Source organism: Elgaria multicarinata, chromosome 14 (assembly GCF_023053635.1).
Source record: "Elgaria multicarinata webbii isolate HBS135686 ecotype San Diego chromosome 14, rElgMul1.1.pri, whole genome shotgun sequence".
Taxonomy (NCBI): domain Eukaryota; kingdom Metazoa; phylum Chordata; class Lepidosauria; order Squamata; family Anguidae; genus Elgaria; species Elgaria multicarinata.
Genome location: NC_086184.1, coordinates 31,814,298 through 31,827,147, shown reverse-complemented (window position 1 = coordinate 31,827,147; position 12,850 = coordinate 31,814,298). Strand labels below are relative to the sequence as shown.

Sequence of the window (12,850 nt, the reverse complement as noted above, 5' to 3'; positions counted from 1 at the left end):
GGTGGGAACTCTAAAACAGGAAACTCTTAAAACAGAAGACCCTAATTGCTGCCATTTCATCATGACATAACTTGTGCCCACATATTTCCCAAGGTTTCACCCAATGCAACTGCGGAAAGGATACGAGGGAGTTGGCATCTCCGGTCCTACAAAACGTTAAATGTGGACTGCAGTGAAGAGGCAGTCACACTGACATCAAAGAATGACACAGCACCCTGCCTCCTAGTAGATTCCCCCCACCCCCCAGCTTCTGCTGAACTGCTGCAGATTATTATTATTATTATTATTATTATTATTATTATTATTATTATTTCTTACCCGCCTTTCCCACTAGAACAAGGTGGGGAACAACTTTAAATACAAATACCATAAAATATATAAAACTGATTAAAACACAGATGACTCAAACAAACAGTGTTTCCCGCTTGGAAGAGCAAACTAGACACACAGCCTCAGAGGCCTGTTGTAAGTTCGTGATGTGACTGAATTTTGAAATCAGTTGTCTCACTGGTTCAACTTTGCCCGTTCATAATGTTCACCTTTTTTACAAGCCTGGACTGTCATTTTACGAATTCGTTATTAATTTGGGAAGTGATTACAAGCTTCTGAGCATGCGCAGCCATGCGCAACATTGATTAGATTAACCTGTTTCATGTTTACAGTAAACTGTAAAGATGTTACAATCACTTCCCTCTCTTATCCTTGTCGGATCGGATTTGGGTCGTTATTTTTCACACAGTACTTTCTTTTATTCAGGATGACCATATGAAAGGGCGTACAGGGCTCCTGTGTCTTTAACAGTTGTATTGCAAGGGGAATTTCAGCAGGTGTCATTTGTATGCATGCAGCACCTGGTGAAATTCCCTCTTCATCACAACAGTTACAGCTGCAGGAGTTGCTGTGATTAAAAGGGAATTTCACCAGGTGCTGCATGCATACAAAAGACATCTGATGAAATTCCCTTTCCTATACAACTGTAAAAGATACAAGAGCCCCTTGTCCTCCTCTTGATATGGTCACCCTATTTTATTTTGTTTGGTAAGTAAACCTGCTAGCGGGTGGAGTGTTTCTGTGAGAGGACACACAAAAACAACCAATCAGGAATGGAGTACATAACATGTTGACAAGTGACATCATGACACACCACGCATTTCCAAACACAGCTCCCAAGATGCACTTTGATAGTGCGCATGCAGAAAAGCTCGATTACGTTTACTTGTAGGGAGGTCATGTCAAGGGAGACTTCTTGTTTGAGCTTACATGGTTGAGCTCGTCATTATCCGAGGAAATAACGAATTTACCTGGGTTAAGTTCAACCATCACTATTTGCAGTGTAGCAATTAAGAGAATCAGCTGTGGATTGGAACAGCTGAGATAATGTCCACAGCATGTCCTGAACATGCAGCAAGGACCTAAGTAATGACTAAGTGACATTACAAAGGGCCAGAGTCACACGTTCAGGTTCAGCTCCGAATAGTAAAAGCAAATAGTAGGGATGTCAGAGGAATCCATTTTGGGGGTGGAACTCGGTGAGTTTTTGTCAGCTCGGTAGATCCCTGACCTGACCTCAATCAGCATGCGATAAGTCGGGCAAACTCACGGTTTCCCACTATTTAAAATTTGTGCAAATCAGAATTTGCGCAAATGTGCAGCTAGGAACAGGGGCTGCGTATGGCACTAAAGGTGCCTTTCCACAAGTGCATCAAGGGTGGAAACAAGCTTCCACCCACCGACGGCCATTCCCTCTGTCTTTCTTGCCTCGGGAGGCACACGTAGTTGAACCTTGTCATCACTGCCAAGGTTGTTCTAAAAATCAAACTCGCCAAAATCGCTCAGACAGACTTAAGGCAGTACTTTGGAAGAGGGCACCAGAAGTGGTCAACACCGGCCTAACAATGAAGTCAGTACTGCCTATGGCTCAGAGTTCTGCCTTGCTGGGTTCCGCTGCTTCGCGCAGGCGCATATGTGTGATGCACAGAGACCACGAAGAAGAAAGGTGGGTTCATTTGTGTCCTGTCCTTCCTCCTGGGGTTGCTCAGCGATACACTCAAGCCTTACTACAGTTCTATGAAAAAGGGCTAGGAGGAGAAACTGAGACATTTCCTAAGTCTCTAAAATAAGCTAAGGCTGCAATCCTATGCCCACTTACGTGGGAGTAAATTCCATTGAACTCATTGGGACTTACCTCTGAGTAGACATAGGATTGCAGAGTTAATAACTAAAGGTAGCTTCACACATTGCAATTTCTGCTGGAAACACCACTGTTTTATGCAACAGACTTGTCACTTATGAATATTGCTCATTCACTTTTACAGACCCATGTACATATGCCTGTGTACCCCGGCCCAGTCAATTTCCCCAGATACATACTGTATACCAAGGTGTTCGATGATGCATGCACCTGCATATATAACATCCGCATGTTGTGGAAAACGCAGCGTAACATCAATGTTTCTGATAGCAATTGTAATATTCAAGGTGTAGATTGAAACCTGGGTTTCATTATGCACCAGCAAACCCAGGTTTGTCACCAAGTGTGGCCCTTGACAGGGAAACACCAGCCTGTCCTGGCTCTCCTAGGAGATCAATGTCTTCTTAATCCTACATTTGTCTATTCAAACACTATGTTTTTGAGATATACACTCCAAAAAGGCTTAGTTCTATGCCTAAAAAAATACTTTGCGAAGGGTAGCCTTCAACAATTGAGGACAAATGTCAGATCAGGTCAGCAGACCTGGGAAGAAATCCCCTGGGAAGTTCTCTCTCACACAACAAAACACATTAAATTAAATGAGATTTGCTCAAAGAAACCCACTCATTTCACAGTGAGATCTCCCCAGTACATACAGCCCCAGATCTGCTCACCTGGTCCCAGGCTTAAGCCCCACAGCAGCTGGGAACTGTAGCCCAGCACATCTGGAGCGCACCAGCTGGGGGGGGGTTGACCTGCAGGGACTTCTTTTAGCCAGAGCATTCTCTCATTCAGCTATGAGTTCAAATAATGCATTCAAATATGCATTATAACCAAATCTCTGTTATTGACAATGCATCACAATGGAACCAGTTAAGTGTATCTTTCCCCTCATCTATTTGTTATCATCATATTCTGATGCACCTAGCAATTAAATCCCTTCCATATTGGAGAAAACAAGACAAAGCAAAACCGTCTACCCTTCGGAAGTTTCCCAAAAAGCACAACTACTAACGTAAATCAAGTTGCACTAGCATCAACTATTCTAACACAACGCCAATAGCATTAGCTTGAATGCCGAGTTTTCTGGGGAAACTCAGCACATCAGCTAACAGTATTGTCACTGTGGTAGAGTAGTTTAGGCTAGCCCAAAATAATTTATGTTAGCGGTTGTGCCCCAATGGCTGCTGTCCCTAGAATTTAATCTAAGCACCTCCCATGATGAACCTTTTCCAGAGGAATCCAGGATCTTAGCAGCATGAAGAGCCAAAATTATTGTCCATGAGACAGAGATGTCTTTAATTTCCACTGGTTGGAATAGTTGGGGTGACCATATCACAAGGAGGACAGGGCTGCTGCATCTTTAACAGTTGTATTGAAAAGGAAATTTCAGCCGGTGTCATTTGCATATATGGGGAACCTGGTGAAATTCCCTCTTCATCACAGCAGTTAAAGCTGCAGGTGCCCTGCCCTCTTTTAAATCTGGTCACTCTAATATAGCTCCTGCAGCTTCAACTGTTGTGATGAAGAGGGAATTTCACCAGGTTCTCCATACTGTATATACAAATGACACCTGCTGAAATTCCCTTTTCTATGCAACTGTTAAAGATACAGGAGCCCTGTCCGCCTTTTCATAGGGTCACACAAAGTTAATGTGTGCAATAACAAATTACTGATAACATTTAGAAGATGTAAGTCCTGAAAGACATTAGCAAACACCACAATGCTAAATATTTTTGACACTTACTTCCATTGAAAGAACTTAGGAGCAAAGGCCATACATATTCGCACTGAAATCAGTGGGACTTGCTTCCAAATAAACTGGAAGGGCCAATGGCTGACAGTACAGTAGAGACTCCTGTCGACAAATTAATGACTTTCATGTCAATCCTCTGCACATTCATTCACATATAAATAAAATCAGTTACAGCAGTATTAACTAGATTTAGGATTACTGCAGGTGAAACCAACTTGAGCATTAGTACCATTGAAATAAATGAGCTTTCAAAATAAATCTGACTGGAGAAAAAACAAAGAGATTTCCACGGATGACAGTTTTGCTAAAAACTGCAATTGCACATCCTAGGAGAGTTCTCTTGGGGTAGGACGATGGCTTGTACACCCTCAGTTAATGGGCATATTTCTCTAGTTTAGACACAGAGGTTCTGATGATCAGAAGCAACATCCTCAACAGGTGCTCCAAACAGCATCGGAAGACAATGAAGGAAGGGAGGGGGGGGTTCAGAGAGTTGACCTGGAAATAACACATACATCTTACATTTCCCATCTGTGCAAATCTTAAAGCTGAATTGTTGCTACTGCCATGCAGTGAAAAGATCCCGGACGTTGGATGAAGATGTGGTAACCTTACCTGGAATCTGGGTACTTAGTCAAGGTTGCCAGGCTGCTGGTGTACATGTGTCCTCCCACATCAATGTGCACGGGGGCATTCGATTTGGTGAGCTGAGCCGGGAGAGGAATTCCTTGAGCAGCCAGGGGGGAAACCGGGGACCGTGTTAAAGACAGCCGGGACATCGCTCTTCCGTCTTCCTAGAAGCCACAGACAGAAAAGAACAGTTTTCTCTTAAATGCAGCAGTGCATTACCTTGATTCCAGCATGATCACAGATCTAATAAGATCATTTTTGCATCTGCCTGATCACATATTCAGCTAACAAATTATTGCCACCTCCGTAATTAAGTGTATTTGCATCACACTCTTCAAAGGACCAGCGGCAAAGAGAAAGATGCTTATTAGCAATAAGAAATCAAGAAAAAAAAATCTTTTTCAAGGTGTCAGCCTCAAGGGGCATAAAACAAACTGCAAAATTCTAATTAAAGGTCGCGGGCTTATGTGTTAGATGTGAAATATCCCCTGACAAACGAATAACCAATTTGTGAATTGGGATTCAGGGGTTTTTGCAAGTTTGTCTCAGTAACGAGACACCTCTAAATTAGTGACTTCCTCAGTACCTAAGGCACTTCATTTAGACATGTAGTAAAATTCACATCAAACTTAGAACTATTTTCGTTGCTTTTTAAATAACTACCTACACACCAAAGCTGATACCTATTAGTTATCTATAGGATAAGCTTTCTGACTGCAGGATGGGAGGTTGGGCAAAAATAAATATTTGAAAAGTGACCACAGCTGCTCAACCCTCTGTACACCATTTCCAATAAACCTGCGATCTCACTTAAATCATGCACAAATATATATGCAACAACCCTATTTATAATCAATACTTTTTTAAAAATAGGTTTAAGCTCTTAAAAAAGAAAGAAAAGTATCCATTAAAATTCTGATTTTTATTAAAATGTTATGGAACTTTGATAAATGCAAAGATAAAATCACTTTGGCACACCCACAGGCTTTAAGAGAACAACGATGATCAATTTTAATCTCTGACAAACAGTAGTCCTTCAATTTGCTTTAATCTGCATGGCAATACTGTAGCACATACAGGTAACCAACAGGAACCTCACAAGATCTTGCATGTGACACAGCATACCTTACCCCCTTGTGTACTAAAGCAAAACGTGCCAAATATTCTAACTATGAAATGTTTCGGAGCATAATTTAATTTTCTTGGGATTCTGATGTGCAGTCACAACACATAACATGGATATTCTACTAACATCAGACAGGCACCTTCCTATGTGATATTTCACAACAAATTTCCATTTCTTATAGACTAATTTGACCACATTTTTCACAATCCCCAAACGCTCCTTTTTAACAACCTTACTGGCACAACTAGAATCAGCCAACCTGTTCCAACATGCAATGGACAACATATCCATAGAATACATATTTTCTAAAATCCATGGAAATTGGATTAAAAAACCCAATAATTTTGGTACCTCGTTACAAGCGTAATAGCCACTTGTTAGATAAGCTATTTTGCCTTTCTGCCTTTGGAAATACTTCACCCCATTATGGACACACATCCTGTTCTTTCTAGGCATGCAGAACAGACATCTACCCCATGCAGATCCCAAAGATCAACACTCCAAAGATCGACACCATCCCAGAACTTCAACCACTTGACAGGAAATTATCATTAACATTTTGACAACAGCACCACCACCTTCAAGGCGAAGGGCTCAAGGTCCGAAAGACTCGGGTTCCCCCCCCCCCTCGGCTCTTGCCATGAGCCACTTAAGCGACGATTTCTCCTCACAAGCCAAAGAATGTCCTTCTTCACAAAATAATTAAACATGCAAACCCCATGGTCTGCTGGCATTTATTCCTCTCTGTGGATGCTCCGTGTTTACAGTCGCACACACAAAGTATTATCCCAGCACCAAAGAGCACTCTAAGCTCTTATTCGTGCTGGATTGCTGGGCTTAAATCAGCTAGAGTCTTCAGCTAGATGTCACCAATGCCTGTCTTTGTTCTGACCCCAGCTAGCCCATTATCCCTGATAACAGTGTTACACCAATTGACCAGAAAGTCCTTATAACTGAAGACAGAAATTCCTTTCGTAAAGAACCTTTGCGCCTTCTTGCTTTTTTAAAGAATGAAATCCTAGCACAGGGAGAAACCTTGAAACAATCCTTCGATTGCAATAGTGTTTTATCTCAAAATATAGACTCCTGGCAAGAAATCACTGCAGCTAGATAAAGAGCAAAGGTGCAGGACTCTTAATACTTTTGATTGAGCATGAGCACAGCTCAGGTGTTCTAGATTACACTTATATACCAGCAAGATTCTTGTTCTGCAAATCATCTTGCAGCCCCTCTTCCTCGAAATGCTCCCTTGAAAGCGTCCCACTCTATAGGACTTACATCCTGGTAAGTGTGATGAGGATGACAGCTTCATAGCCCAATCATAAGCATGTTTCCTTGGAAGAAAGTCCAGCTGTGTCCAATGGGGCTTACGTTGCAGTAATTTTGCACAGGACTATTGCTTTAAATTCACACTTGGGATGTAACTAAATAATGCAGTCGAGTGATTGACACTATTCCCTCACTGGACTTTTTGAACCACCTCTGTGAATTTGTTGACATCTTTCACTCATAAGATGCAGGAAGAAATGATGATTCCATAAATCTACAGCCCACAAAATTGAGCAGAAGCTAATTTAAATCTAATGGGAATTAAGATCTGAATGAAAAGAGATGGCTGCAAAGATTACAAAAACACCACTCCTCGGTTCACCGTTTGGTCACAGAAGGTGGGTATTATGAACTGAACAGTAAGCAACCTTATACTGGCATTCACTTCAAATGACATTTTTCTGAGAGATTACATAAACCATAAGAGAATATTCTAATAATTCCCGCAAATAAATATTCTGTGTATTCTTTCATATAAGTTCATGCAAGGGATGCACTTAAAGCATTTACTTTAAACTCTGTTTCAGGATACACCTTGTGAAATGAAACTGTTTTAAATGTTTTCAGACATTCTCCACGGAACGTCTTGACAGAAGAATTAAGGCGTGGGGGGCATGGGAGGGGGAGGGGAAGAAACCAACAATTCTTGCACACTTGCACTCATCTGAATACATCCTGCATACTTTGCCTATGTAAGAGCATGCTAGGTGCATTTGCTGAAGGCAGAGGGCACGATCCACTAAGACCTTCTCCTGCTCCTGCCCCATTGAATGGAATGGGCCATCTTCCACCGCTCCCATTCAGTTGAGCAGGGTTGGCGCTGGAGAACTTCCCTGTGAATCGTACCCAAGATAACAGAGCCGATGGCTCCATCTTGGTGCGTGTGCACTTGTTCTCCAGCATCCCTCGCCAGGATCTTGCAAAAGGCAGAGCTGCGTCACTCCCGCCTTCCTACGCTGACTGCCTAAGTACTGCTTGTAAAAACTATTTGCCCATGGAAAGTGAAATAACCGCCATCCCATGCTCATTTACACACAAAATGATTTTGTGTCCCATTGAGCTCACAGTTGTTCAGCTCTCTAGGGGTGATTAAGCTAGCTAGGTTGCTACAGCTTGAGATGAGAGCGCTCCACCAAATCGTTTCTCCATGAAGTTGCTTCTTTGCTAAGCTGTTATTTTAACCATAAAAGGTAAACAGAAGGCGGCTGTGAGAGCTCCATTCAACTCCATGCCTGGGGCAATCACCCTAGGGCAGAGAATGCTGAAAGACTGCAGAAATTTCCAGGGTGTTGCCTCTCTCTCTCAAGCCTACAGGAATATTCTTCATTTAATGTACACTCTAGATGATACAAATTGAAAACCTACTAAAAAAAAGAAAAGACTTCAAAAGGGCAAAAGAAGTTTGAGGTGGATGAAGCTTTTCCCTCCTCTCCACACAGCTGGCGGGCAGGGTAACCAATAGTGCTGATGATTGTGTGTGTGTGTGTGTGTGTGTGTGTGTGATGGGGAGAAAAACACAGCCGAAATCCACCTTAGACTCTAAAAGGCAAAGCAGGTAAGGGCCAAGGGAGGGAGGTGAAAGTTTGCAGAAAAGAAACAAAGAAAAGGTATGCAGGGGGTTGGAAAACACACACAGGGAGAAACAAAAAGGGAGGGGAGATTAAGGCAGTCAAAGAACGCAGCTCTAAAGGAGGCACAAAGTTTAAATCAAGGCACACAGACACTTAAAAGCCCACAGATGGGAAGCAAGACTAATTAAGGATGTAAAAATGCTTTTGTTCCGAAAGTTTATTGTTGCCAGGATTTAAGGGGGGGATTAATTGAAACTAATGCTGTTATTCACTCGTGCAGTTTAATTCCTTCATGCCCATTTAAGACATGAAATGAAAACTGTGGGGTTTTAAAGCACGCCTTAAAACTCTTGAAATACTCTTTCTCTGTGTATGACTGGCAAAGGGGGCATCTTATCACCCAGTCAGAGTTTTTGCTCTCTCTCTCTATCTCCAAGGTGCTGCAAGTCCACCTAGTTGCCTGGCTGAGGCCACAACAGCCCAGGAAATTAGGCCAAGTGCCGGTCTGGTCCCTCCCATGGCCTTCAGTCTTGCCCCTCCTCACACCATGCCCCTCACTCTTTGCCCCCAGAAGTCTTATCCTCGAAAGCCTTTGGAGAATAACTCCCCCTCCCCTCCGAGACTTTAACGTTGCCCCAGAAATGTGTCAGAAGATTAATAAATGTAGACGGTCTGGTTGATTTACTGTCTTTGTCAGTGCAAAGGATGCTCAGCTCTTCACAGTCAGAGCATTTAAAATCCATCCGTGCGGGGCCCAAAGAATCCCACAATCAATTAGCAGGGAGCCAAGCAGTAACTGGGCCACAAGGGGCATACTGGGGGTGCAAGACCAAGTCCTCTTATCAACGTATGCCTGGTTTTGTTTTGTTTCTGCTGGAGGAAAGGCAGACTTGGGCCACAGCTATCGCCACGGAGTATTCCTCAAAACTTTTCAGCTCGCCATGCACAGAAATGGTAAAATGTGTTTTTGCCTCTCTGCACCTATCATGTGTGTGCATGAACACACATGCTCCTGCATACACACATGCAGCATGTTTCCCAGAAATAAGTTGAAATGATCTTTAATGGGACTCACTCCTAAATTAATAGTGCAGCCCTCCGTGTTTACTGGGAAATAAGTCCTACTGTGTTCAGTGGGGCTTCCTCCCGGGTTAAGTGCTTACATCTAAGGGTGCTTCAAGACCGCAGCTCTACATGCAGGAGACACATAGGCACACACACAAGCGTGTAAATTTCACACTGCACCCCCCCCCCCAGGCCCTTTGAAGGCGGGTGGCAGCCTTCACCAATAAGCACAGTGCATGGAGCGAGGGGTCATTCCAAACTTCTGACCTTCTTTTGGGGAAAGCGAAAACAAAACAAGGACCTAAGTGCACCAAGCCTAATGGAAAAGAATAAAATAAATGGAATTAAAAGAGCAACATGGCGTCTTTACTTATCCTCCCCACATAACCAGCAAGGTAGAGACAGATGAAAGGAGGGAGGAGGGGAGGGGGGAAGCGAGACGGGCGCTCGCTCTAAAAGATGCAGCCAATGGGGGAGAGCACCAGGCCGGGCCCAGCGCGTTACATTTGGGAGCCGCGTGTGCCACATTGCGTGTACCGACAGAGACGACCAGCTCCCGCCTACAGGGCTCCGCACTCGTCTCCCAGCAAAAGCCTCCTGGCTCGCCTCCTCGCCCCTGCCTGGCGCCAGACTTTCATTCACAGGCTTTTTTTAAACCTCTCCTTCCCTTGTCTCCCCCCCCACCACAAAAATGGTGTGTGGGGGGAGTGCCTCTTCGTTTCCTCTCCATTGTCAACCTCCTCCTCCTCCTCCTCTCTCTGCCCTTTTGGGCGAAACCAGCCCGAAGGGGCTTCCCCAAAGAGACCCCCCCAAGCTCCTCCACCCCTCTAGGAGAGCGCGCGCGCGTGTCCCCCTGCCCCAAAGCCAGGCGCAGCTCTCCTTTGCGCCCCCAGCCCCGGCCTGAGCGCCCTCCCCCGCCTCCACAACGCCCCCGGTGTGTGTCCCCCCCCCCTCTCAGAAGCCGCGACGGCTGTCAAGGCGCGCTGCCCTGGGCGTACCATTCAGCCGCCGCTCGCTTCCCTCCACGCCAGCCGCAGCTCTTGGGGCCCCGGAACCTTTTCTTCCTCCTCCTCCCCCTTCTCTAGGGCTGGGCTTGACGCGAGGGCGGCAGCAGGAGCCGGGGACCCTCGGGCGGCGGCGGCGGCGGCGTGGGGGCTGCAGCCCAGCTGCCCATCGCGCTGCCGCTCCGGCCCCGCGCGAAAGGCGAAGGCGTACGGCCGGCCGGGCGAACGCGCGCGCACACGCAGCCCAGATCCACACGCAGACACGCGCGCGCGCCGGGCAGGGTTTGGTTGCGAGAGCGGCTGTCGCTTTAAAAAGGCCGCCCGCGCCTCCCCCCTCCCTCTCCCCACACACAGCCGAGATGCGAGTTAGTTTCAAGAAGCACTTTCCAAAAAAACACAACCCCCCCCCCACGCCCCCGAAAGCGCCCAGCCCTGCGCTGCGCTGCGCACTCCAGGCACGCGGCACGCAGTCGAGCCCAGCAGGAGAGGGGCGGGCAGCGGCGAGCCGCCTTACCTTGAGCACCCAAGGAGAAGGAGGAGGAGAAGAGGCGGCGGCGGCGGCGAGATGGGCAAAGCGCGCCCCCCCCCCCCGCGCCCGTCCTTCCTCCGCTCCGGGCGGCGTTCGGCGCTGGTGCGGCGCTCTGTCCGGTGCCCTCGCCGAGAGATGGGCTCGCCCGGCCTTTGTAGCTGTGCCCGGCTGGCTGGCTCCGATCCGGCGGCGGCGAGGCAAGATTCGAGCGATTCCGCCAGGCTCTCCCTCTCCCTCGCGCCTCTCTCTCTCTCTCTCGCCCCCTTCCTCCTCCTCCTCCTCTCCCCCCTGTGCTGCCTCTCGGCGAGATCTCTCGGCCTCTCCTCTCCCCCCCGGCTCTACGTCCCTTCTTTCTGTTTGTTTTTGTCTGCCTGTCTGGGGAGGGAAGAGGGGTGCGTGGGGAGGGAGGGGGAGGCGGAGAGCCTGGAAACCCAGCAGCCGAGGCTGTTACGAGAAGAAAGGCAATAATCTCCTCTCTAAATAACACGGGGAGGGAGAGGAGGGGAGGGAGGGAGAAGCCGGAGAAAGGAAGCCGCGCAGGAGACCGTAGCTCGCCCGCGGGCGCCGCATTAGGGCGACAATGAACTCGGCCCCGTGGCTCTCGCCGGCGCGGATGGGGCCAGCGAGGCGGTGGCGGCGGCGGCGTCTTCCCCCGCTCCTTGGGCAAAACAGTGTCACGTTTCCTGCGGCGCGGCGGCGGCCGGAGATGTATTTCAATGGAAAAAACAAAAGCCAACTCTTTCTACGGCTCGGTGGATTCTTTATTCTTCCCTGTCTGGAAAACCCTGTTGCAAACCCTGCCTCCGCCTCCTCGTACCTACTTTTCCCTCTCTGCAAAAATTAGCCCGCGTCTCCCCCAAGCACCCGGTTTGGGTTCTGTGCAGCAATCGCGCCCTCCCTCTCCGCCTCTGCTAACGGTTCTGCCTCCTCGTGCTTTCCTGGCTGGGGGGATAACGGTTTCATGCCGTCGGAGTCTCTCAGGGACACACAGTCACGTCCTTTTAGAGACTTGCGGGGGGGGGGGGAGGAAGGGAGGCAAGGGAAGCGGGGAGGGGGGGGAGAAGAGAAGAAGCTGATTTTAATCACTGTCATTTGGTCTGATGTAATATTTCCCCGGGCATTTTCCAAGTAGGCATAAATTTCCAGCGCGCGCTCTCTTCTCCCCCCCCCCCCCCAATAAGTCAGGCAGGGCACGTTTCGCACATCGCTCGCCTCCTCCCGCCCCTTGTCACAACCAGGGGGGGAGCAGCCGGGCTGCACTTGTTGATAAAACTAGAGCAAGTTTTTGTTACTGCGGCTGCCAGCCTTTTGCGGGGCGGGGGCTGGGGTGTCGGTGTTTATTTTATTTTTTAGAAGGCGGCCATAGGATCGCGCGGCCGGCGGGGCTGGAAGGCGGCGACGGGGAGGGCGAGCGAGCCGGCGAGGGGCGCCGCGGCGTGTCCCCTTGGCGGCGGCGGCGGCTTCCCTCCTCTCCCGCTGCCGCTTTCCCCTTCCTCCTTTCGGCTTGGCGCTCTCCCTCCCCGCCTCCTCGCAGCCGCCTTGGCGGACGTCTCGCGTGGCAAGTGCCACAGATGGCCCGCGGGCCACTGAGAGCCAGTGACGTCCGTGGACGTGCCTTGCGCAAGGGGAGCGAAGCGCCCCGGCAGGCC

The 12,850-nt window shown here is 47.9% G+C and overlaps 1 protein-coding gene across 2 annotated transcripts in view; it reads right to left on the bottom strand.

The window, feature by feature from the left end:
• KCTD15 (potassium channel tetramerization domain containing 15) overlaps positions 1-12,040 on the bottom strand; it is a 78,434-nt gene extending 66,394 nt beyond the window's left edge. The window contains exons 1-2 of one of the 2 annotated variants that reach the window (XM_063141040.1): positions 12,019-12,040; positions 4,563-4,741 (exon numbers count right to left, since the gene is read on the bottom strand). In XM_063141040.1, the coding sequence (XP_062997110.1) occupies positions 4,563-4,726 (164 nt within the window). In that variant the 5' untranslated portion in view covers positions 4,727-4,741; positions 12,019-12,040. Of the gene's footprint in view, positions 1-4,562; positions 4,742-8,165; positions 8,199-12,018 lie in introns of those variants that run through there. The other variant, XM_063141041.1, reaches the window with a different exon arrangement.
• Positions 12,041-12,850: the final 810 nt, after the last annotated feature.